Raw genomic sequence first — 25,153 nt, forward strand, 5'->3', positions numbered from 1 at the left:
CCGGCCCGGCCGCGGCCCGCCCGGGGGCGATGCCTCAGGACGGCGAGCTGCCCCCGGCCAAGAGACTGAAGCTGGCGCCCGCTCCCCGCAGAGCCATGCTGCTGGCGCCGCCCGGAGCCAAGCGCCAGCCGCTGGCTCCCAGCGCCGGGGAGACGCAGCGCAGGAGCCTCCCCATCTTCCAGGCGCGGGGGCCGCTGCTCAGCCAGCTCCGGAGCCTGGACAGCGCCATCCTCATCGGTGAGCGCGGGCCGGGAGCGACCTTCCCGGCGGGGCAGGGCTGGGAGAGACACACCCCCCCTCGGCCCGGGAGTGCCCCCGTCTCCGCTCCACCGTGGAGCCCCCCGCAGCCCCACTCGGCCAGGGGGCTCTGCCTCTTCCTCCTCAGCTGGGCTTTCCCTACCCCCCCGCTGTCTCCCAGGGCGCGCTCAGCATCCCATTCCCCTTCGTGCCCCCCTCGCCTGCCAGGGGCTCTCGTGGGCTAAGGAGCCCCATGGAATAGCCCTATTCCCCCACCCCACCCCACCCAGACGGGGCAGCCAGTCCTCTTCCTGCCAGGACAGAGAAGTAACTTATTCCTCCTCTGCCCGGGAGTCTGGTCCCCCAGCTATTGCTGAGACATTGGGTTAGCGAAAAGGGATGTGGGCGACTCGGGCTTGGCCCATCGTTTAGCTTGGTATAGCAGAGCAGGACAGTAGTGAGGGCACTAGCCGAGGACTTGAGAGTTCTGGGTTCAATTTCCCAGACTTCCTATGTGACCTTGGGCTAATCACTTATGCTCCGTGCCTCGGTTTCCCCCTCTGTAAAGATGGAGTAAATAGCACTGTCCAGGCTCATGGGAATGCTTCAAGGATAAATACACTGGAGATTGTGAGGTGCTCAGATACGGTGGTGATGGGGGTCATATAAGTACTTTAGATAGATATAATTAAGTATTTGCAAAGTCTATGTGGATTCTTTCTTCAATTCCAAAAGAAACTGCTCTGTCCAAAGAAACATTTTCCTACAGTGTTCATAATCCACTGTGCTGGGAAGTGAAGCTGATTGTGTCACGGGAATGCCCAGAGGCATAGCTCAGTGGTTTGAGCATTGGCTTGCTAAACCCAGGGTTGTGAGTTCAATCCTTGAGGGGACCATTTAGGGATCCGGGGAAAAAACAAACAAAAACCATCAGGGACAGTACTTGGTCCGGCTAGTAAAGGCAGGGGACTGGACTTGATGACCTTCAAGGTCCCTTCCAGTTCTATGAGATAGGTATAGGTATACCTCTGCTAATGTCTCCAGTAGGTATGAAGCCCCATTGTACTGTACAGAGTAAAAGACAGACCTTGTCCCAGAGAGTTTACAGTCTTATTTTCAAATGGAGAACCACATGAATGTATGACATACAGTGAAAAGCTTTTTCTCAAACTGTTTGAGTGTTAATAATCTAAAGTGCTGTTAGTAATTAGGTACAATGTGCCCTAGTATAGAGTCATAGACTTTGAGGTCAGAAGGGACCATTTTGATCATCTAGTCTGACCTCCTGCATAACGCAGGCCACAGAATCTCACCCACTCACTCCTGTATCAACCTCTAACCTATGTCTGAGCTATTGAAGTCCTCAAATTGTGGTTTAAAGACTTCAAGGTGCAGAGAATCCTCCAGCAAATGACCCGTGCCACACGCTGCAGAGGAAGGCGAAAAACTTCCAGGGCCTCTGCCAATCTGCCCTGGAGGAAAATTCCTTCCCGACCCCAAATATGGCTATCAGCTAAACCCTGAGCATGTGGGCGAGACTCACCAGCCAGACACCCAGGAAAAAATTATTTGTAGTAACTCAGATCCCACCCCAGCTAACATCCCATCACAGACCATTGGACATATTTACCGCTAATAGTCAAAGACCAATTAATTGCCAAAATTAGGCTATTCCATCATACCATCCTCTCCATAAACTTATCAAGCTTAGTCTTTAAGCCAGATATGTCTTTTGCCTCCACTGCTCCCCTTGGAAATCTGTTCCAGAACTTCACTCCTTTGATGGTTAGAAACCTTCTTCTAATTTCAAGTCTAAACTTCCTGGTGGCCAGTTTCCATTTGTTCTTGTGTCCACATTGGTAGTGAGCTTAAATAATTCCTCTCCCTCCACGGTATTTATTCCTCTGATATATTTATAGAGAGCAATCATATCCCCCCTCAGCCTTCTTTTGGTTAGGCTAAACAAGCCAAGCTCTTTGAGTCTCCTTTCATATGACAGATTTTCCATTCCTTGGATCATCCTAGTAGCCCTTCTCTGAACCTGTTCCAGTTTGAATTCATCCTTCTTAAACATGGGAGACCAACTGCGCACACTATTCCAGATGAGGTCTCACCAGTGCCTTGTATAACGGTACTAACACTTCCTTATCTCTACTGGAAATACCTTGCCTGATGCATCCCAAGACCGCATTAGCTTTTTTCAGTAGTTAGATACAAATTGTTTGTTCATACTATATGGTGTCTGACTTTGAGTTGCAAGGTTCTCAGTTAAGACTTGCAGTGACGTAATTGTATGGGGAAGCCAGGAAGTTTATTGCTGCTTTCTATCCCTCCCTTAATCCCTTTCCTACTACTCAGAGAGTAATTATTATAATGCGGGGTGGCCAATCTGTGGCTCTGCTCTTCAGAAGTTAATATGCAGCTCCTTGTATAGGCACTGACTCTGGGGCTGGAGCTACAGGCGCCAACTTTCCAATGTGCGGGGGGGTGCTCACTGCTCACTCCCTGGCTCTGCCACAGGCCCTGCCCCCACTCCACCCCTTCCTGCCCCCTCTCCTGAGCCTGCCGTGCCCTCGCTCCTCCCCCTCCCTCCCGGAGCCTCCTGCATGCCATGAAACAGCTGATCGGGAGGTGCGGGGAGAGAGCGGGAGGCGCTGATGCGCGGGGCTGCTGGTGGGTGGGAGGTGGTGGGAGCGTGGTGGTGGTGGGGGGGAAGTTGATTGGGGGCTGCTGACGTATTACTGTGGGTCTTTGGCAATGTACATTGGTAAATTCTGGCTCCTCCTCAGGCTGGCCACCCCTAATGGTTCACAGTCAAGCTGGAAGGGCATATTGGGTGGACAGGGATCTGTCCTAGGTCTGGTTCTATTCAGTATCTTCATAAATGATTTGGATAGTGGCATAGAGGTGACACTTACAAAGTTTGCGGGCAATACCAAGCTGGAAGGGGTTGCAAGTGCTTTGGACCACAGGATTAGAATTCAAAATGATGTCGACAAACTGGAGAAATAGTCTAAAATAAATAGGATGAAATTTCAATAAAGAGAAATGCAAAGTACTACACTTAGGAATAATCAACTGCACAAATACATAATGGGAAATGACTGCCTGGAAAGGAATACCGCAGAAAAAGGATGTGGGAGCAATAGTGGATCACAAACTAAATATGAATCAACAATGTAATACTGTTGCCAAAAAAAAAAAAAAAAAAAGCAAACTTAATTCTGGGATGTATTAGCAGGAATGTTGATAAGAAGCAGTTCTTCTCTACTCTGCACTGATAAGGCCTCAACTGGAATAGTGTGACCAGTTCTGGGCACCATACTTAGGGAAAGATATGGACAAACTGGAGAAAGTCCAGAGGGGAGCAACAAAAATGATTAAAGGTCTAGAAAACATGACTTATGAGGAAAGATTGAAAAAATTGGGTTTGTTTAGTCTGGGGAAGAGAAGACTGAGAGGGGACCTGATAAGCCTTTAAGTATGTAAAGGGTTGTTATATAGAAAAGGGTAATTCATTGTTCTCCTTAACCACTGAGGACTGGACAAGAAGTGATTGGGTTTAAATTGCATCCAGGTAGATCTTTAATTAGACATTAGGAAAAACTTCGTAACTGTAAAGGTAGTTAAACACTGGAACAAATTACCTAGGGAAGTTGTGGAATCCGTCATTGGAGGTTTTTAAGAACGGGTTAAACAAACGACTGTCAGGATGGTAGATAATACTTAATCCTACCTCAGTGCAGAGAACTGACCCAGGTGGCCTCATGAGGTTCCTTTCAGACCTGCATTTCTATGATCCCATAGTTCCTTCCTTCTCTCCCCTGGCCAAAAAAAATCCAAAACCGGAAAAACCCTCTGTTCCCTAGGTAAAAACCCCTTCTTAGTTGAATTTTCAGAAGTGTTCACTAATGATTCCTCTGTTTTTATGAGCCCAGCTTGAGATACCTTGTGTGTGACTTTTAGGAGCTGAAGAGTTGCACATCCCATTGACTCCAGCTGGAAATGTAGGGGCTCAGCATTTGTTAAAATTAGGCATGAAGTGCCTCAAATTTCACACATGCAATCAGCGAACACTTCAAAAAAATGTTGACCACAATAATTTTCTAGTCAAGGAATGCATAGTACTTTTCTCATTTCCCTTTTATAGTTGTTTGGTTTGCATTATCACGTGCTAAATATGTCCTACAATATGCCACTTGAAGGTTCTGCAGCTGAAGAGTGCAGTAAATAGTTCCTCCCTCTGCCCCAGTCTGCAGCTTGGGTGGCTTACATTTGGTTTTCTGCTTCCCATCTGTCTAGGAATCACAATTGTATCACACAATATTCTTACTTCTGATCTTCTTACCATTCTTCTGATTCCTTCTTCCTTTCCTCTGCTCCCACATTGCCCTCACCCTGCTGACTTCTGAGCCCTGTTGCATGTGTCAAAGTGTAACTATGAAAAAGAAAATAGAAGACGTACCTCTGCGGAAATGTGGTTTTAGTGAAAAATACACATGATGCGAGCCCCTCAATATGTGCATTCCTAGTCACTGCTCTTCATGAAGAATTATGTTTTATAGGAGTTTTCTCTGACAGCGCGGCATCGTATTCTTTATGACCACTAATTACATATTTCAGAGTAACAGCCGTGTTAGTCTGTATCCGCAAAAGTTGGTAAGACAACTCCCACCTGTTTATGCTCTCTGTATGTGTGTATATATATCTCCTCATTATATGTTCCATTCTATATGCATCCGAAGAAGTGGGCTGTAGTCCACGAAAGCTTATGCTCTAATAAATTTGTTAGTCTCTAAGGTGCCACAAGTACTCCTGTTCTTCTTTTTACTAATTACATAGTGGATGTAGGCTTTTCATGTCAACCAGCCTTCATTAAGATCGTAATACTGCTGGCAGTAGCATGGCTGAACAAAAAAGATCTAATGGTGACTTGATTGAAGTGACACCATCCTCCTCCGTGAGTATCTTGGGAAAGGGGCAGGAGGTGGAAGTCGTTAGTTAACTGGAAGCTCTTTGGGGCAAGGACCATCTCTGTTCAGTGTGTGTTTGTACAGTGCCTAGCACAGCAGGGTCCTGGACAAAGACTGGGGTTCCTAGATGCTACTGCAATACAAATAATAATCAGAATGTCCTACTTATGTCAGGGGCAGAGAGTAAATATTTGAAAATGTGTTTTGTTTTTAAAAATCTGTTTTGGTGGTTCTGTCATCTTAGATAGATGTCCTTGCAAAATCATCACAAAAATGTACACCGCATAGACACAATCTACTCTCCTGTCTCACCAGATGATACAAGCTCATACATAGTCTGTCATTTTATTAATAAAGACAATGATATGCACAGATTCTGTTATCTCAAATGGAGTTTCCCAAACACTTCCATCCAAACACACTAGTTTAGATAAAACAGTAAAACACGTTTATTAACTACAGAAAGCTAAATGTCAGAATTGGTTACAAGAAAAAAAAAAGTAAAAGTAAAACACAACTCATGCCTAACTTAATAAGTTAAGTGAATTCAAAACAAAGGTCTCTCTCACCACGGTCTTATTGGCTGAATTCCTTTCAATCAGGATCTCTTCCCAAGTCCAGTGTTTCTTTCTTTGTTCTTGAGGTGATGTGGATAGATAGAGAGAAAGGAAGAGAGAACATGGGACATCTAGTCTACTTTCTTGTCGTTTCTTCTCTGCTTTGTGAGTCATCTCCAGCTAAGATTCAGGAGACAGAAAGTCTGTGTGGATGGAAAGAAACCCTAAGATGTTTGTGTCAAGATGTAGATTTTTTTCCCCACGTCCTCTTTCATGCCAAAGAATGACCACTTAACCAGGTGATGGCCTATCTGAACTTGTTGACACCTGGCTGAGGTGTTGGCTAGTCCTTTGTCTCTGGAGAACTCATTTGTGGACTGCTCTCCAGGTGTTGAATCTCTCTTAGGCTTTATCTACACTACACAGCTTTTAGCGATACAGCCGTGTCGCTAAAAGTCGGGCAGTGTAAACGCTGTTTGTCGGCACTTTTGCTGACAAAATACTTCCACCCCCTACGAGCGGCGTTTACGTTGTGGACAGGAGAGCGCTCCTGCTGACAACGAGCCGTTTACACTGCCACTTGCTGCTGCAAAACTTTTGTCTTTCGGGGTGGAGGACCTGTGAACTACACTTGGCAGTGTAGACAAAGCCCCAGTAACATCATACATTAGAATCTTGTATCTTTACATACAGTGTTGCCACACACATTATTATCAGGATAATAATGATCAGTAAATTATGAGTTTTCAAATGATACCTGACAAGGCATACTTTTATATGAAATTTATCATAGTCTTGTAAAAGGGGTCAAAATAGGGGTACAGCACAAGCTAGCACTGTGTACTGGTCGCAACCATACCAGACTCAACAGCGGACAAGACCTAATAGGCGAGGAGGTTGCAGAGCTGGGGGTGTGACTTCCAGTTTGTTCCACTACCTAAAGAAGGGATATATTTGGCTCAGGATCTGGTATATTGGAAGCTACTTGGTTCTAGTGAAAGGTGTCTTGTTCTCTACTGTCAGTGTTTTACAAGAGTCAAGAAGAATACAGCCCTCGACCTCCTTTCCATGCACCTCTAACATGTTCAGAGACCTTTGTGAGGAGGAATCCCTATTGTTGGCCACGAGAAAGCTGAAGCGCTACAAATTGCCTTATTATTCTTTGTTTGAATTTAAAAGTATTTTTCTCCCACTAAAGGTACTAAAAACAGACTCATAAGAACCAGTAAAATTGAAGGGGAATGAAATTGGTATTAATGTCAGTTTCCTGCTCTTTGTTGCTCTTGAGACTTGAAATAGTTCCAAATTCATGTTCTCTGAAGAGTTGTGCCTGGTTCCAACTTGTATCTGTCCCAAGCAATGAAAGGATTTTGTCGTCAGTGCTGTAATAGGTCCAAGCAGATCCAGTAACTCAGTGCTAGTACAAAGCCCTATTTTTATCACTGTCCTATGTTACTGGTCCATAAGACTGATAGTGCCCTATGTAGTAAGCGATGGTTGCCACTTTCATTACAGCTGACTGTGTAGTGGCAGAATTGGGAGCATGGGTGGGATAACGGGATGGCGTTTTTTGGGTAGCCCTCTGTGGTGCTGAAAGAACAGCTCCTGTCTGTGTGTCTGTTTCTCAGCCCAGTGTTCTTGTTTGCTAAAGATGAATTGCAAGACAAACACAAAAATCCATCTACGTCAGAAGTACTTGCCCAGCAATGATTAAGTGGGGGCATAAGCCAATGGAGAGGAATCATTTGGTGTGGTAGGTGGACATTGGGGGGGAGGGATAGCTCAGTGGTTTGAGCATTGGCCTGCTAAACCCAGGGTTGTGAGTTCAATCCTTGAGGGGGCCACTTGGGGATCTGGGGCAAAATCAGTACTTGGTCCTGCTAGTGAAGGCAGGGGGCTGGACTCGATGACCTTTCAAGGTCCCTTCCAGTTCTAGGAGATGGGATATCTCCATTAATTATATACCTAGAAATAGGGGGATAAAATTAAGACAGGCAATTCCTAGGCTGAATATCAGAGAAAACTGACAGTTCCAGGTGCGAATAGTCACCCAGGGCAAATTGTGGAAGCTCTGTTGCCTGGAACTTTTAAGACTAAACTGCACAAAACACTAAGAAGCCTAGTGTAGGAGCCAGTCCTGCAGTGGCAGGGAGGCAGACTGGATGACTGAATGGGTCTCATCTGTCTCTTGCTCCCAGGATTTTATGGGAGCATAACTTCAAAAGCTTTGAAACCCAGGCCCCACACTAGTGCCATATATACTGAAAATAAACCACTTATCTGAGCCTCACGAGCCAGCTCCATGCTCCAGCAGGGGTTTCCTAGGCAGGTGCGATCCATCCAGGGGTCTGAGTACGGTAGGTTGCTGTGATGCTGGGGGAACCTAAAAAGGAAGAATTGTAGGCGTTGTGCTGTGCTGAATGTTCTTGGGAGCGCTTCTGTAGCATACAGAACTCGGCTTCTATTTACTTGCAGTTTGCCTTTCAAATTCTGTACCAGGGACCAACCATGGGGAATGAGATGAGCGTTATCAAGTGAAGTGGTGTATCTAATGGTTAGAGCTGGGGTACTTGGGTTCTGTTCCCATAGGCTAAGTCACCCTAATTCTTTCTTCCTCAGCTTTCCCATTGGCAAAATGGGAACAACACCTGTCTCTCGGAGGGATGAGACTTAATTAACAAATGTTTGCAAAATGGCTTGAGAGCCTCTCATTAGAGATGCTACAGAAATAACAGCTGTTTGTTCATTTGTTGCTGTATAGGGGAAACAGGCTCAGGGAAGACGACTCAGATCCCACAGTACCTCTATGAAGCAGGAATCGGCCGCCAAGGCATCATTGCGGTGACCCAGCCTCGTAGAGTAGCTGCTATATCCTTAGCTACTAGAGTCTCGGATGAGAAGAAAACAGAGCTGGGAAAACTGGTATGTGAGGTGACCTCAAATAAAGCAGTTGAGATGCACAGTGGTGTTGGGTAGGTGAGGACAGCAGGTGGTCAGAGCAGTTGTATGGATCCTAGAACCACACGGGATAAAGTGCTGTCTACATTTAATAGTATACAAGAATAAAAACACTGTCTCTTCCATCCAGCCCAGTGGCTGAGCCCCGCTTGGCTTTTCTCTCGCCACATGGGTCCAGCTATGTTGCTTTTATTTAAAAAAAATGCTGGCTAATGAGTAAAAAATCAGCTTGTCCTATCCCCCTGTTCCAGCACTGATTATTGATGATTGCAACAAGCTAGGGCATTCTTGGGTGGCAAGCAGAGCTGTGACTCTTGGGAACTTGCTGCAGTTGCTATGTGTGGTTTAGGGAGAATGGGGAAAAAAATATATATAAAAGTGTTTAAGGAATAGACAGCGGCTTCCAGCAAGGGTGGTGGTGGTGGTGTCTGTGTTTACTGAATGTTTAAACATGAACAGAAGTGTACTCACGGCCTTTTCAGTATTCTGAGGGCCAAATGTTGGGGTTTTGGGTGGCTTTTTAGCACTGATCAAATCATTTTGGTTTCTCTCATAGGATGCACTTAGGGTTGGAGTGTATCCCCTTGTTCGGTATTTTAAAAATTAAGCGGTGTGTTTCAAGTTCACAATGAAGTGATCATAGTCTGCACCTAAATGGATGATTCCTCTCTCCTCCTACCCTCTCCACAACTTTGTTTTAAAGCACAGCTTGGCTTTTGTTGCTGCTCCTCGTGCTGCCTTTTTCCAGTTACGACCCATCTTTCTAGGGAGCATGTGACCCTTTGCTTTTTGCACTGGTGACAGAGAAGCCCTGCACAAACCTGGCGGCCTTTACCCTTCCTAGGACGAGTTACCTCTACAATATGCCCTCCTGCCTTTGGGTATGAGGGCTCCAAACTGCTAATTCACTGTTAATTTGAGAGTAGCCGTTTATAATAATCCACACGTAGCCCATTGGATGAGGTGTTCCGGGACAGAAAAATCATTCTGCTTGGCATCTGTCAGAGCCTCTGCACCTGCTGTGTCCCATGGAACTGGTTTTAGTTTGGGTTAGGCTCATTATACCTGTGATATGTACAAATGGCCACATCCAGCACTTAATCCATGGTGAAACTGGAGTTGATGTTGATGGGAGTTGTGCATGTAAACGGTGGGCAGTGTATGACCTTCACTCTACTTTAATGTCTTGTATGTATGAATGCTAACAAATTGTGATCCAGTTCACTGGCTTCTGGGGAAGGGGGTTATGTCTTCTGTGTTTATTATATTTTACAGTGAATTCTTCAGGTTTTCTTAGGGGTGAACTTCCTCTGTCAGTGCCAGAAAATAGTGATTATGCTAAGATTTTGACAGCTCTCTTTGGGGTAGGTTAGAATCTTGGGGAAATGAAAATACATGCAGCCTCCTTAAATTGCACTGGCGGTTCTAACTGGATATGGGTGACGGGATGGCTGTAAGGATAGTCTGGATGCTTTGGGATCCTTTAGTGTGAATCACAGCGGCTATAAATGTACATGATTTGGTGTCTGTGCCTTGTCCTGCATGACTGTTTCCTTAGGTCGGCTACACGGTGCGCTTTGAAGATTTCACCTCCGAAGAGACGCGAATCAAGTTCCTAACGGATGGGATGCTTCTCCGCGAAGCCATTGGCGATCCCCTGCTGCGCAAATACAGTGTCATCATTCTAGACGAAGCTCACGAGAGGACAATACACACAGACGTGCTCTTTGGGGTGGTGAAAGCGGCGCTCAAGAAACGGAAGGATTTGGGCAAATTCCCACTCAAAGTGAGTGCAAATTCTCCACCTGGCCCCCAAGCAGAATGCAATATGCTGATGGAGAGTGGGGGTTCTTCCACACCTGTAAGGGCAGGTCTGCACTGCAATGGTTAGCTTGAGTTAGATACACTCCAGTTAGTGCACTAGAGAGAGCCTAGTTCCAGTCACTTCAGAAGAACACTGGAGTGACGCAGAGTGGTTTGGTTAGCAGCAGAGTGATTGGATTCGCTGCTGATGTGTTCTAATTCCAGCTTTTGCATCCACGCTGCATTACTAGCTGCAGCTTCAACAGCACTCGAGCTTCAACCCATCCCCACCAGCTAATTTAAAGCACCACTTAATGCGAGCTACAGATTGTTTTTGTGTGTGGACAGGAGTTAAATTTGGTGTAACACACAAACTAACTGTGTTATGAAGAACCACCCTAAGGGCGGGGTCCTCGTCATGTTTGACTTTTCTAGCTTGAACACATTCCCTTTCTTGAAAGCCATCTCTTAAGTCTGAATGTTCTAACCAGGCGTAGCTGTTTTTAGTAAATGTCTGGAACTTTTAAGCTCGCTTCTCCACTCCTTCTGTAGCGTATGGGGTGATATGTGTATAACACATGCTGGGGTGTCACACAGTGGGAGTGGATGGCTGTAGACTTGAGGGCCCGGAAGAAAAAAATGTAGCTCTCTTCTGCACTAAATGCCTTTCTTACCTTTTGCTGGTTTGGGTGTTCATCCTAGCAGTCTAAGGAGGCTGGGTTTTGTAGGCCTGTTGGCAAATGTCTCACGCTTGAGTCCCATTGATAGCACCTGCCTTGCTCCCATTTTGTAGGTGGTGATCATGTCAGCTACTATGGACGTAGACCAGTTCTCTCAGTACTTCAACGGAGCCCCAGTTCTCTATCTAGAAGGTCGGCAACATCCAATCCAGATCTTTTACACCAAACAGCCTCAGAGTGATTACCTCCAAGCAGCACTGGTGTCGGTCTTCCAAATCCATCAGGTACCATGGGTGTTTTGGGAGCAAGCATTGCTCCTGTGATGCTGCAGTTGGATATTTCATCTGTTATCATTCTGCCTGTTCAGATCCAAGTGGTAGATACAAGCATTGAGGATTCTTTTCGTGTCACCCCTGAAGTCTGAATGAGCTATATTAATGTGAGACTTTGGCTAGATTCATGATCTCAAATATCCCATGGCCTGAAATTGCAGCTTGTATCGTTAGTAGAACTCGGAGATTGTTCTATATGCTGTTGTATTCTCATCTTTAGCTTTCATACTTCAGTGTGGGCCAGCTGGCCCTATATTCTTTTAAAATCTACTTCTCGGGTAGATGATGCTGATGGTGTGACTGAGTTAGATGAGGAAATATTGGAAAATATTGCACCCCAGGTAATAATTTATTTGCACCCCATTACTTACAGAATTGTGGAATCCACAAAGAGCACCAAAATGAAAAAATGCCAATCTTCGATTATCATTAAGATCGCCTCCCTGATGTAGTTGTTAAGGGAAACTAGAGAGAAAATGGAAATCTAATGAATTAAAAGCTCATCAATATTTTATGACTAGCACTAAGTGTTTCAGTGAGAAACTGCCAGATGGTTAGTCTTGAGTTTTTGAAAGAGGTGCCTGCGGTTCTCGTCTTTGGAAATATATCCAGCGCGTCTCCTCTGCATTGGAGCATACAGTGACACGGTGCTTTCGGAGCTGTATGCATACAGTGGCTTTTAAGGGGTGTGACTGGCGGAAAGCTGTTAAATAAACCATTAATATCCTGCATCTGCCGCTGTTAAAATACTTATTGTTGCTGTGGTTGTAGGAATTGAACGCTAGTCTGGAGGTGAAAGGAGACTGCTAAGCAAAGTATGCAGCCTAGCTTTCCTAACTATTCTTCTTCAGGTTTTCATGTGATTACTGGCCAGCTGTACTGCCAGTGGAAGGCAGACTAGCTTGTTCGTTCGGGTGCACTGGAAAGTTGTTGAACAAAGCAGAACCATCCGTTTCTCTAGGTTTTTTTTTTTCTCCATCTTGGTGGTCCTACAAAGTGCTGAGCCCCCTTCTGTCTCAGTGAATCCAGTGGGAGCAGCACCTCACTCCGTATGCTCCCATTCAGCTTTGCTCCCCAGCTGCTCCATCTATTCTGCTGGTGGTAGGAGAGCTCAGAAGATTTGCTGCCACTGATAACTGCTGTTTTATTTCTGCGTGAGTCTTCTTCCCCCCACTAGCTTACACTCGTTTCTAATTCCCCAACCCCCAAGGAAGCACCTTCTTCTCAGGACATCCTGGTGTTTCTAACGGGTCAGGAAGAGATCGAAGCGATGACCAAAACCTGCCGAGACATCGCCAAGCACCTTCCCGATGGCTGCCCCCAGATGGTGGTGATGCCCCTCTATGCTTCACTGCCATACACACAGCAGCTCCGAGTCTTTCAGGCTGCACCCAAGGTAAGCCAGGCTGGGGGACACCTGGGGGAGCTGATGCATCCACATCACTGTCCATTTCCCTGCACAGGAAGGGCTGTACTTCTCGTGGGTTAAAAGCAATCCTCATTTATGACCCTGGCTGACTACTGCCTGGAGACAGGAGGGTACATGTTTTCAGTGCGATATGTAGGGTGTCACCCCTATGAGTCTCTCCTCAACATTAGCCCCAATATGGGAATAATTGCCCTGGATACAGAAAAGGTAGTGGAATGAGGGCCCAAGGGCTTGGTAATGAGATGCAGAGCCTTTGGAACGTGCTCTATAAGGATCCTTGTGGACGAAGAGCCTCGTCACAGAAAGCACCATTCCAGATGGCCAGCCTCACTGGGCAGTTTCCAGGTCGTACTGAAATTCCAAGAATACTAACCTCTAGGGTGTAGCAGACTTGGCAGCGCTGTGTGTATGTGCACAGAGGAACTTACATTGCTACAGCCTGCGTTGTTCCTAGTCAGTGGATAAATTAGAACTCAGATCTTAAGGGTTCCTAATCTCATGCCTTTCATCAGAAGCAAAACTAAAAAGATGTAAAGGCTACATTGCAAACAGCCCTTTGGGGGTCTTGTATTTGATTTGACTAATTGTTTTTGATTGCAAAGTTCCTTTCTTTTAGAAATCTGCCCAGTAGCTGAAGTTTTAATGTAGCCATACACACTGGTCATGCTGACACAATACTCTAAAGTGTAACCAAGTCAAAGTACACCAATAAGGATGTGTGAATCTTGGGACTCTGAGGTGGGAAAGAGGGAGCTGGGACTCCTGCAAGTGTGGCCTACTGGATACAACCCTGGACTGGCACTTGGGAGAGCCTGAGTTCTATTCCTGGCTCTGCCACTGGCCTGCTGGGTGACCTTGGGCAAAGTCACCACTGCCTCAGTTTCCCCATCTGCCAAATGGGGATAATGATACTGACCTCCTTTGTAAAGCTCTTTGAGTTGTATTGCTGCGAAGTATTAGATAAGAGCTAGGTGGTATTCTTTTGTTTGCTCTTCCTCCTAGGGCTATCGCAAAGTGATCCTTTCAACGAACATTGCGGAAACCTCCATCACCATTGCGGGAATAAAATACGTTGTGGACACAGGCATGGTTAAAGCAAAGAAGTTCAGCCCTGGTGAGGAGTTGAGATGAGTGATATGGAAATAATTTTTAATTCTTGATACGTATGTTGAGGCACTAAACCCTGATAGAAGCTGATTTAAAACACCCCTCTGCCCCAGTCTTTAACACGTCATATTTCAGGCGGGTTTTTTATGTGTGTTCATCCTGTCAACTGAATGTGCTTTCTTCCCCAGTGCTCATCTGATCCTGGGATAGGGTGTATACAGGGCTGTCCATTTGTGGGGAGAGTCAGCTAAGTGTGGAATTCTACCAGGCCTCCTGGGGTATGTCTACACTACAATTAAAAACCTGTGGCTGGCCCCTGCCAGCTGACTAGGCTGCGGGGCTGTTTATTGCAGTGTAGATGTCTGAGCAAGGTGGAAGGGTCCCAGAGTTCAGGCTGCAGCCTGAGCCAGAACATGTACACCCTAAATAGCCTCTTAGCCCGAGTCAGTTGGTATGGGCCAGCCGTGGGTGTCTACGTGCAGTGTAAAAATACCCCTGGAGCTGTGAAATGCCACCAAGTGGATGCAGCACCATGTAGCTGTCTTCAGGTCTTGTATGCTAAGCAAGAATAGGCCTGGTTAGTGTTTGGATGGGAGACTACCTTTAAATGATGTTGTTTCAGTAGGTGGTGCTCTGTCTTCCCCTAGGATCAGTGCTCAGCCACTGTGTGAATTTGCACTAGCTGCATTTCCAAAGCCCCGCATATGTGAATATTCACTAATGTGGACTCTTTTTCCTTTCCCAGAGAGTGGCCTGGAAGTGTTGGCTGTGCAACGGGTGTCAAAGGCCCAGGCATGGCAGCGTACAGGGCGAGCGGGACGAGAGGACAGTGGAATCTGTTACCGGCTCTACACAGAGGATGAGTTCGAGAAGTTTGATAAAATGACAATACCTGAGATACAGAGGTGAGAACAGAATCCACTTCCCCGAACACACAGCCTTGCCTTCCCTTAGCCAGACCTGCCGCGTAGCCAGAATCTGCAACTCTGAAGGGAGGCCTGTGAGCGCTGTGAATGGGTATGGGCTGAGGAAGGGCATTCAGAGCTGGAGACAGAACGGTGTCTCTGCTGGCTTCCTGTTGTGGTTAATTCTGTTTTCACAGCTTGGGTGTGTTTTGTGATTGGGGCGCCTGGAGCTGTCAGCGCTCAGGTTTTGGCTCCATCTCCACCAGCAGCCCCATTGTCAGGAGAAAGGTGTCAGAAACAAGAAGAACAGGGTATTTTATTGCTCCTCCTCCATCAGTTCGGACTTGTAGCTTTTTTCCCCATCCCTTTTAAGCTTGTACTGTCCCATCTCATGTGACATAACTGGCAGCAGGCTGATGAGGTTACAAGGGATAGCTGAAGTGACTGGTTTACCCATTGTATCCTTGCTCAGCCCTCAGGGAGGGGGCTCCGAATCCAACAAGGTCTGTGCCAAATACCATCAGCTGTTCTGGGGAGATTCCAACTTCCAGTGTCACCTTGGTTGTTACCCTTTGAGCTCCGCCCTTTGTATTCTACTCCTTTCCCTTATTACGCTTCTCCCCCATTCCTGACAAAAACGAGGCTCCCTCTGCTACTGTTGCTGCTCTTTCCTCCCCTCTGCTGTGTGACTGGAGGTGCTGCTGGAAGAAGTAGCCACTCTGCAGGAGTGCTGAAGCCAGGGGAGTGTGGAGGCCACTCTTGGGCTGGTCTTCCTCAGCGTGCAGGATTTCAGAGGTGCCAGTCGGGCAGGTGGTTGAGGTTGTTCTTATTTTTTTCTTTCCCTTTGCAGGTGTAACCTGGCCAGTGTGATGCTACAGCTCCTGGCTCTGAGAATTCCCAACGTTCTCACCTTTGACTTTATGTCCAAGCCATCCCCAGGTAAGTGGGTGTGAAGGCAGCGTTGGAAGGAGTGGGTAACAGGTCACTGAGAATTTACCTGAAAATAAATGTTTTCGCTGAACTGATAATGGAGAGCGGGGGGAGCCTGTATCATAAGGAGCGTAACACTTCCTGGACTGTTGCCACCTCTCCCGATGGGTCTAGCTGACAAGTGAACTCATCGAAATCTTCTGCCATCTGGGTGGACTGGAGTCCCTTAAGTGCTCACTGATGGTGGTCAGTGTTGTGAAAGCAGGCCCACTGGTGGCAGGAGCTGGGGAATACAACTGCTCAACAGAGTGAGGAGCAGCATGGGATAAAAGTAGGCTGGAGGTGCAAAGAATCTGAAGAAATCTTGGTGGGAAGCTTCTAGAGAAGGAGAGCAACCTGCAGGGGTCCTGACAGGGCTGCTGCCAAAGGCTTGGCCTGGCAACCTGACCTTTGCTTCTATTTAAAATATAATTTGTGAGTGTTGTGTCAGTGGAACGTGTCTGGTGGACAGCCCTGGAGGCTTGAGAAGTTTAATCATAATAGGCACAGCCGTGCCATGTCGTTGTCTTTCACTCTGATCCAGAGACACTGCCTCTCATGGTGCCAGGGGGAGTCCTCCTAACCTCTGCTGATATTGCCAGCAATGAAGCCAACCGGCTGTACCATTCTGTCTTGATAGATGCCATTCAGGCAGCCATTGAGCAACTGGATCTGCTGGGGGCTGTGAACCGGAAGGAGGATCAGGTTACTCTGACCCCACTGGGAAGGAAGATGGCAGCATTTCCTCTGGAACCCAAATTTTCTAAAGTACAAATGATAGGCAATAAGCTCTTTATTTTTATCTGGATTTATTTTTCCATAGTTATCAGTCTCTTCTTCTCAAGCTCCTTAAACGACTTCCTTTTGATTTGATAATGAGTTAAGAGATTTGTCTTGACAAAATTTCCCACATTTACCTTCTGATTCCATGTAAGATTTCCACATAAGGTAGAATGACAAGGTACCTTCCATACAGGTGCTGTTACCATGATACATTCCTAACAATACACATGTTACTCCTGGGGGAGTTCTGCGCCACTGCACATGCGCAGACTTTATGTCCCCCACAGATTTCTTTGCTTCCCCGCAGAAAAATGACTTTTTGACGGGGAAGCAAAGGGAAGCCACAAGAACAGTCATGCAACCCTCCCTAGCAGCATGCTTCAGCTGCCCAAGGCAGCCAGCGGAGAGGTAAATCACTGTGGGGCAGGGGGAGGGACTGAGGAAGACCTGGCTGGTGGCTCCTACCCTGTGCCGGGCTCAGCTGCTAGTCCCGGCTGGGCTAGGGAGGACGGGACTTCCTCTTCCCATGCATGGCATCCAGTGCCGTGTCAGACCCACCCTCATATTTCTCCCCTGGCTGTAAGAAGCTCTGCAAACTCCCTGCGCTTCTTACACCCAGTGCTCCTCAGCTGCAGGGGGAGGGGTTCCTGTTCAGGGAGCTGCTCCCCCCTTCCCCCAACCGCAGGGCATCCAGACCCCCTCATACCCAGACCCTCCTGCTGAGCCTCCTGCCCCCCCACGCAGAACCCCCATGATGAGCCACACTCCCCCTGCACCTGGATCACCCCAACAAGCCATCCATACCCTGACCCCCACCCTACCGAGCCCCAACCAGCTGCATCTGGATCCCAACCCCACTGAGCCCCACTCCCCCAGCATCTGGACCCCCCTGCAAAGCCCCAACCACCTTCACCTGGACCGCCCTGCAGAGTCCCATTACTGTTGCACCCAGAACCCCCCAACAAGTCCCTGTGCATCAAGATCCCCCCCCACACACTCGGATCCCCCACTGAGCCACCCACACCCAGATTGTCCCACACAGAGCCCTGGACCCCCCACACTAAGCCCCTCCACACTTGGATCCTGCTTTGCTGAGACTGCCTGCCCACACCTGGTGCAGAGGGGCAGGGCACTGGAGTGTTTCTGGGGCGGGCCCAGTCCTTGCGCTGTGTCAGAGTCGAGTGCAGCCTCACTGCTGAGTCTGTGTCCTTGGGGAGAGCTGTACAGTGATCTCCCACCTCTGTGCAGCCAGTGGCCTCTGCTTCCCAATGCCATGCTGGGGCCTCCACATTTATTTGACAAATACAATTTTCAGAATTTTGCAGAATTTTAATTTTTTGGTGCAGAATGCCCACAGGAGTAACGTGCAGAGAATGAGTGCCTGATTGGGCACTGATTCTGCAGTTTCTGCTTACCAGCAGCTCCTATTAATATCCGTGAGCATTGCTGCTATGCAGTAGATGTAGAACTTGGCCCTGAGTACCTGTAGCCTCGCATGCGCTGAAAATCCTAGTAGATTAGAGAGGCACAGTTTTCCTTTACAGAAACTGTACTGGTTTGTCCTGTCATATCCTGCTCATCTAATGGGTGCTTTATAATCCTATTTACTTCAGCCATTTCCTCTGGTACTGAAGTGAGGCTTACTGGTTTGGAATTCACCTTTAGTGCCTCTTGTTGATAGGTAGGACATTTGCTCCCCTCCTTTCCTCTAGCACAGTAGTTGATTTTAATGAGGCAAGTTAGAGTTGAAACCAAAGTTTCCAAAAGAGCTGACTTTGTCTTACTTACAATTTTCATATGAATGAGCGGTGTTAGGTTGAAATTTCCTTAAAATGATCAGCTCTCCCCAATCGTGTGCGTGTATGTGTATATCTGTGTGCCTAAATAGCAAAAGTGTGTAATTCAAGGTTTGTGAGTAGTTTAGCTCATTCAAATGAGGACAACTTAAAAGAATAATCCTTAATGATAGTTATTATTACCAGTGCCTCCGTGATACTGCATTGGCATGAGGATGGACAAGCTATGTCCCCTAGTACGTCTCTTCCCTCTGTCTTCTATGATTTTAAGAATAAACCAGAGTTCCCCTCTCTTTTATATCTGATCCTATTGAGCCAGGAGTTAGTTTAACACAGAGAAGGTATCTTTTAAAGTTTACATTACCCACCAAGATTACTGTACTGTCGAAATTTGCCAACTTTCTAGCTGGTGAAACCCATGAAAGCAGCTCTTGCTCTGTGCTTTGCAGACTATCCTCATGTCCCCCAAGTTCCACTGCACAGAGGAGATCCTGACCATCGTGTCCCTGCTCTCGGTGGACAGCATCCTCTACAACCCCCCATCCCGGCGGGATGAAGTGCAGTCTGTCCGGAAGAAGTTCATTTCCAGCGAGGGGGATCACCTCACCCTGCTCAACGTCTACAGAGCCTTTAAAAATGTCAGCGGTAATAAGGTAGGTGGGGATGGAGCCTCTGGAGATGGTACAATAACTAGTCCGCTGGGGATCTGACCTCTCTCCGTGTACCTGCACTTCGCTTTGCATCTGAGTGCCTCCTAATCAATATATTTATCCTCACTATGCTTCTGTGAGATGGGAAAGGGCTAACCTCATTTTACAGGCTGAATAAGTGATTTAATGAAGGTCACACAGGAACTCTGCAGCAGACCTGGGAACCGAACCCATCTTTCGAGGTCCAGGTGAGCACCTTAACCTCAAGGTCATCATTCCTCCTTGTATTGTTCCAGGTGGGTAGGATTGTGTTTCAGCTGACCACCAGAAAATGCCTGGCAATGCTCTTCATCATTTCAGAACTCCTTACAAAGAGATTGGGCCTTTCTGCAAGTTTTGTAGATGAGATTTGGATTTAATCCACAAATCAAACTCTCCAGTCTGATTTCTAAATATGTAGAGTCGCATCCTGGGCTTCCTAGCGTGTTTTTCCTCCTCAGGGCCCCCAGTGTGATTTACAAACTTGATGCTTCAAGGAATCGCTTTCACCATCTCTGGGGAGGAAGCGCAGAAGCTGTTTCATGGCACATGGCAAACCCACAAAACAGTTTGGGGCTGTGGATGAGGAATACTGTGTCTAACTGGAACTGTAGGAGGGAATTTAGGTAGACTGAGTATAACTATCCATATTGCGAATCTGGCCAGCAGGGTAGCAGCTCTCTGTTGAATGGGTATGTGATTTAGGGACTCTGGTTTACATCTGATCCAAAGACAATGTCCCTAACATGCTTGATAAAGAAGTGAATTGTTCTGGCTTCCACTTGCTCTGGTGCAGGAATGGTGCAGAGAGAACTTTGTGAACAACAGGAACATGATGCTGGTGTCGGACGTCAGAGCTCAGCTCAGGGACATTTGCCTAAAGGTAACTAGTTGCTGTAAAATTCTTCTGTCTTGTTATTGTTTTACCTCCCCTCTACCCCCGAATGGCTTCCCTGTACCAGATCCTAGCAGAGGGAAACACTGTGCCTTTAGTTCCTGGTTTGAATATGGTTGGACTGAAACTAACTCCTCTAACGGGCAGCTTGGACCCGTCTCTGGGCAAGCGTCCCGCAAACTCATAATAATGGCAGCTGTCCAAACTTGAATCGGAATTCCCATTCCTTTTGAGCTTTTGGTCGTACCATATTTGCTTTTCAAACATGTGCACCCACAGTTATTGGAAGGGATGCCAGAAAGTGATAGGTGATGTGGGCTTTGTTGTTGCGCTAGAAGCCCCGATTCCAGTCTCACTCCCACCGTGTGGTGATTGTGAGACTTTTCCAGGCTTGTTTTATGAGACTTAATGTTAGTAGGGTGTCTGATCCTGAGCTGCAGGGCACCAAACACAAGGGATTGCCATCTCTCTCTTTCTCTCTCGTTACTAACCAGCTATCGTTACCGATTGAGTCCTCCCGATCGGACACGGGGAATATCCGCCGCTGCCTGGCTCACAGCCTCTTCATGAACACTGCAGAGTTGCAGCCGGATGGCACCTATGCTACCGTAGACTCCCACCAGCTGGTGGCAATCCATCCCTCCTCTGTCCTCTTCCACTGCAAGCCAGCCTGCGTAACGTACAACGAGCTGCTTCACACCAACAAGTGCTACATGAGGGACCTGTGTGTAGTGGATGCAGATTGGCTGTATGATGCTGCACCCGACTACTTCCGCAGGAAGCTAAGAGCAGCCAAGAACTGACCCACCCTTGGTGTCACCAGGCTAACTGTGGGGCATTCCGAGGGTCATGGGATCAGATTTTTGGAACGAATGTACAGGAACAATAGAGCTTTGCCTTGCCAATCCGGTAGGACTGTACAGGAAATGGCTTCTCTGCAAGAGCCATACCTCATGCACTGTTACTGCACTGGCTTAGAACAATCATATTTTATGACCGTTAATAGATAAGAGGGAAATATTATACATGTATATAGTACGTTTGTAAATATATATATGTATATATTTGGGGGCGGGGGGTGATGGTCTTGGATTTCAGTTTTTAAAACAGAAGTATAATGGGGTTGTGTATGAAGAAATGAGAGTCCCAAGGGGACTCTTCTGAGCAGACCTGGTATTTTTTGACAATTGCCCTTGTATCCCTCGCAGGTTTTATCGGCAAAAAGTTTTAAATCTTTATGTATAATTATATTAACAGGACAAAAATACCTTTTTTAAATGTACATTTTTCGGAGGGAGGTGCTAATGTATTTTACCTCATCAGTCATCTTTCTGCCTGATGTCACTTTCACCACCTTGTTTGACCCATCTGAAAGCCAGTAAAGAGTTATCTGAAGTGACAGCTCTTCATCACCTGTGCCTGTTTGTTAGACAAACCTTTCGGGGCTGATAGAGGTGAAGTGCCATTAAGAGAGGATGATCAGTTAACCCATGTCGTCTGCTAGCAGAGAGACTGCAGGCATGTCTTTCAAATGCTTTGTTAGTTCTCATTGTTGCATCACCAGCCCAGCTGTGTCTTTTTAAACAAAATTCGTCTCCATCATCCAGTTGGTTTTCATGTAGCTGTGTAGTGAACCGGGTGCCATGCAAGTAAAACGCTTCCAGGGCTGCCCCTGTATGGCCACACCAAAGTGCCAATATTCCTGTGGAACGCTGGCACTTCACTACAGAAGTCGATGTCAGCACTGAAGAGGTTAGTTCTAGGCTGGTAGGAGGCCTGTCTCTGAACCTTGTACACACAGTTTTTCTTGCATACGGATGCAGAATCTGAAGCCAGTTGGCCATTGCAAAGCCAAACTCGGGAAAGCAATGGATTGGCACTTGGTCCTCCTAAGTCTATGTTTATCTGTAGCTCTCCGTTGTTCACAGCAGTGATCTGTGGCTCTGGCTTCGAGAGCTAGTGCTGAAAATCATTGTCTCTCAAGCAAGAGAAGTTGATGTACGTTGCCTGGTGGTTGTGGTCATCTGATATTAATACGTAACGTGCACACATGCTGCAGCAATAAGGGAATGCGGGGCTCACCACCACCAAAGAGTTAAATCTAAGGAAAGGATCAGCCACTGCAGAGCTCTTATAGGTAGTCTGTATTGTTAAAGAAGTTGGGTAACGTTTCCCCAGTGAGTTGGATGCTTCTGTTAATTGGCAACAAGCTATCGTCTGTGAGATCTAAGTTTTGCTTGGGCAGGCATGGCTAGTTATATTTTGCTCGCAATTTATAACCATGTAATCCATAGAAGAATCATAAAAGTGCAGATGGTAAAACAGATGTTTACAACTGAGATGGCGAAAGAAGTTAAGTATAAAGATCCCAGGCTCTTTACATGGCAGACGGTCTAACGAATTAGCAAAAACCGATATCTTCCATACTTGCTTTTTAGCATTCCCACAAAGCACAGATCTTTAAAGAAATCTCTGCTTCTTACTTAGGAATCCAATCAGACTGTTGAGTTTGGCAGTGGTCTATTATGCATCCCCTCTCTCCAAATGCCACTTGACTTTATAACCAACTGTCTTCTGAGTACAGTCCATTCCTCTGTTTTGCTATTAAGACACATTATTATTATTCCTCAGTATGTGTGTGAGGGGTGGAATTCGGACTGTTAACTTCTGTATTTTGCCCTCTGAAATTTTTGCGCCAGTCTTTGCCTGAAGAGATTTTCTTTGTCATGGCAACCAAAGGTTTCAAAGTAGAAGCAAAGACTTTGTTTCAGACTCAACCCAGAACTCTGGCAGCAAAGAAATGGCCCTCCACCATGCCTGTCCCCCCACACCTTTGTTCATCCTTCCTTCTTGGCCAGGTTAAAACTTCCAAGTTCACTGCTTGGAGATAGCAGATCACTGTAAGTCTTATCCTTTGCAATAGCTCATCAGGTTGTTTCGTGGCAAACTTTCCAGGAAAAAAAAAAAATGAAGATGTAATTTGGAGTCAGACTTCCTTCAAAAGCTCTTTAATCATCAGATATTTATTTTCCCCATTACAGTTTTACACCAGTATTTTTCTGCTTTTCTTGATTATTTTTGTTCTTCATTAGACATTTGTAGCGTGGCAACGTTGGCTAGGAACGCTACATCTGTCTTCGGCATTTTGGGTTTCATCCAGCATCTAGTGGTCAGATTCTTCTCTGAAGGAAAATGCAATAAGAACCAATCTTATTTTTTAATCCTGTGTTTTATACAGGGACTAAGGCAGGTTCAGCCAGTCTAATTGCTTGATTGACCAAATATTACTTGCCCAGTAATGTCTTGAATGAGTGGAATGGACTGTTCTTATGTCTGAATGGGGACGGAGAAAAATTGTAAGAAGTTTTTAAATTATATCCTTATGAGTACTTCTAAAATAACTTCTCTGGGAGAGGCAACTTCTAGTTTCAGCCAGTTTTAGGATGAGATGACTTAAAGCTGATTAGATTTCTAAAAGGGGAAGATGGGAAACTTTTTTATTAAATAATGTGGTTAGTTAACATGAGCTGCTCTGGGATATCCCAGTTTGACTAAAATGGTGTTTAGTCCACTCTTGTATTTTTCAAACATCGATTTTACTTTTTAAAAAGACATGTTTTAATGGTGCTGCTCAGGGATAGAATCATATTGGAAAACTCATTATCCTTGTGAACAGATAAACTGCTGACTTCACTGTGTGATCTGCACGGAGAAGTTATGCTTTCCATCTTTAATATTTTTTTCTGGTTAAATGCTTCACAATTACACAGTATGTTGCAATAGGCCTTCTCGACAGGCTACTATTATTCTGACTACCTTGGTCCTCATCCAGTGAAATCTATGACAAATACCTCTCTTTAAAACCGGAATTACACTCTTAAATATCTGCAAATCACTGATTCCTAAGAGCAGCATTAGTGTAAATAGGTACACTCCAGTTACACAGTACGCCTAGAGTATCTTCCCTTCTGCTTCCAGGAATAGTGAAGTGTATCAATCTATTTCATGACAAGGTGACACTGAATTTTTATAGGGGTCTAGAGGAGATGTATAAATGTATCCCTTAGTTGTGCCTCTCACTGTATCCTTGTTGGTAAGAAACATGCTGAGGGGCTGGGGGCAAAGTTGCCTCCTTTCTATGTATGACCAGCTGCAATTCTGGATGGCATTTCAACAGTATGCTGCTACTTCAGTTGTTATAACGCATACAAACTGCAGGGAATTATTAAAACACTGTATATAATTATTCCTGTGTTTATACAGAAACTCTGCATCTGTAGGGGAAAGTGGAATAAAAGCACACTTCGTTTGGACAGCCTATTAACAATATGTTTGGGGATTGGGTGTGGGGAGGGGAGATCAGAAGCAACTAATTTGTACATTTGACTTTCCCATAATAAAGAGATGGCTAAACTCCAAGTTCAAGAATCTGTTGTCTTGTGTTCTATACATAGCTCAGGCTTTGAAGTGAGGAAGCTAAGTGGCTATTAAAAGTACCTCATGGAATGTTTAGGGTACAAATTCTAATTTTACATAGTGATTTTCTTTTTTGTACTTTGGATTCTTGTAACATGTTTTATTCTAAGCATAGCTTTGCTGTCATGACCTAAAGTCCTTTTGTGAATGTGTTTTCCTGGTGTCTTTTATTTATTGATTGAGAGCTGGTCACTAGAGAGTAACATCACTAACTCATACAAAAGGTCAGCGTGTTATGCCAGGGTGCATGTCCCCTGGTCAGTCCTTCTAGCAGAAGAGCTGGCTTCTATTGCCAGCTCTGCAACTGATGTGGGGAAGTAACTTCTCCCCTCTGTACCTTAGGATCCACATCTGTAAAATGAGAATTATAATTACCTTCCTTTTATAATTTTTTTGAGATCTATGAATGAAAATTGCTACACAAGGGTTAAGCCTTTATTATGGTAATCAGTGTTTCCAAATTTATCTACCTTCTTAGTTTTCTTCATTATGGAAGTTACACACACTAGTGAGTGAGGTAATATATCTTACTTAGTGGACCAACTTCTGTTTGTGAGAGGTGTT

The 25,153-nt window shown here is 45.9% G+C and overlaps 1 protein-coding gene across 1 annotated transcript; it reads left to right on the forward strand.

The window, feature by feature from the left end:
* On the forward strand, positions 1 to 24,532 carry DHX33 (DEAH-box helicase 33). The gene is made up of 12 exons (XM_054008507.1): positions 1 to 237; positions 8,529 to 8,689; positions 10,284 to 10,511; positions 11,322 to 11,492; positions 12,751 to 12,936; positions 13,972 to 14,083; positions 14,822 to 14,981; positions 15,832 to 15,920; positions 16,591 to 16,718; positions 18,979 to 19,182; positions 20,015 to 20,101; positions 20,608 to 24,532. The coding sequence occupies exons 1-12, from the start codon at positions 30 to 32 to the stop codon at positions 20,914 to 20,916; spliced, it is 2,043 nt and encodes a 680-aa protein (XP_053864482.1). The 5' UTR covers positions 1 to 29; the 3' UTR covers positions 20,917 to 24,532.
* The last annotated feature ends 621 nt before the right edge of the window (positions 24,533 to 25,153 follow it).

This window comes from Malaclemys terrapin, chromosome 18 (assembly GCF_027887155.1).
Source record: "Malaclemys terrapin pileata isolate rMalTer1 chromosome 18, rMalTer1.hap1, whole genome shotgun sequence".
NCBI classification, from domain to species: domain Eukaryota; kingdom Metazoa; phylum Chordata; order Testudines; family Emydidae; genus Malaclemys; species Malaclemys terrapin.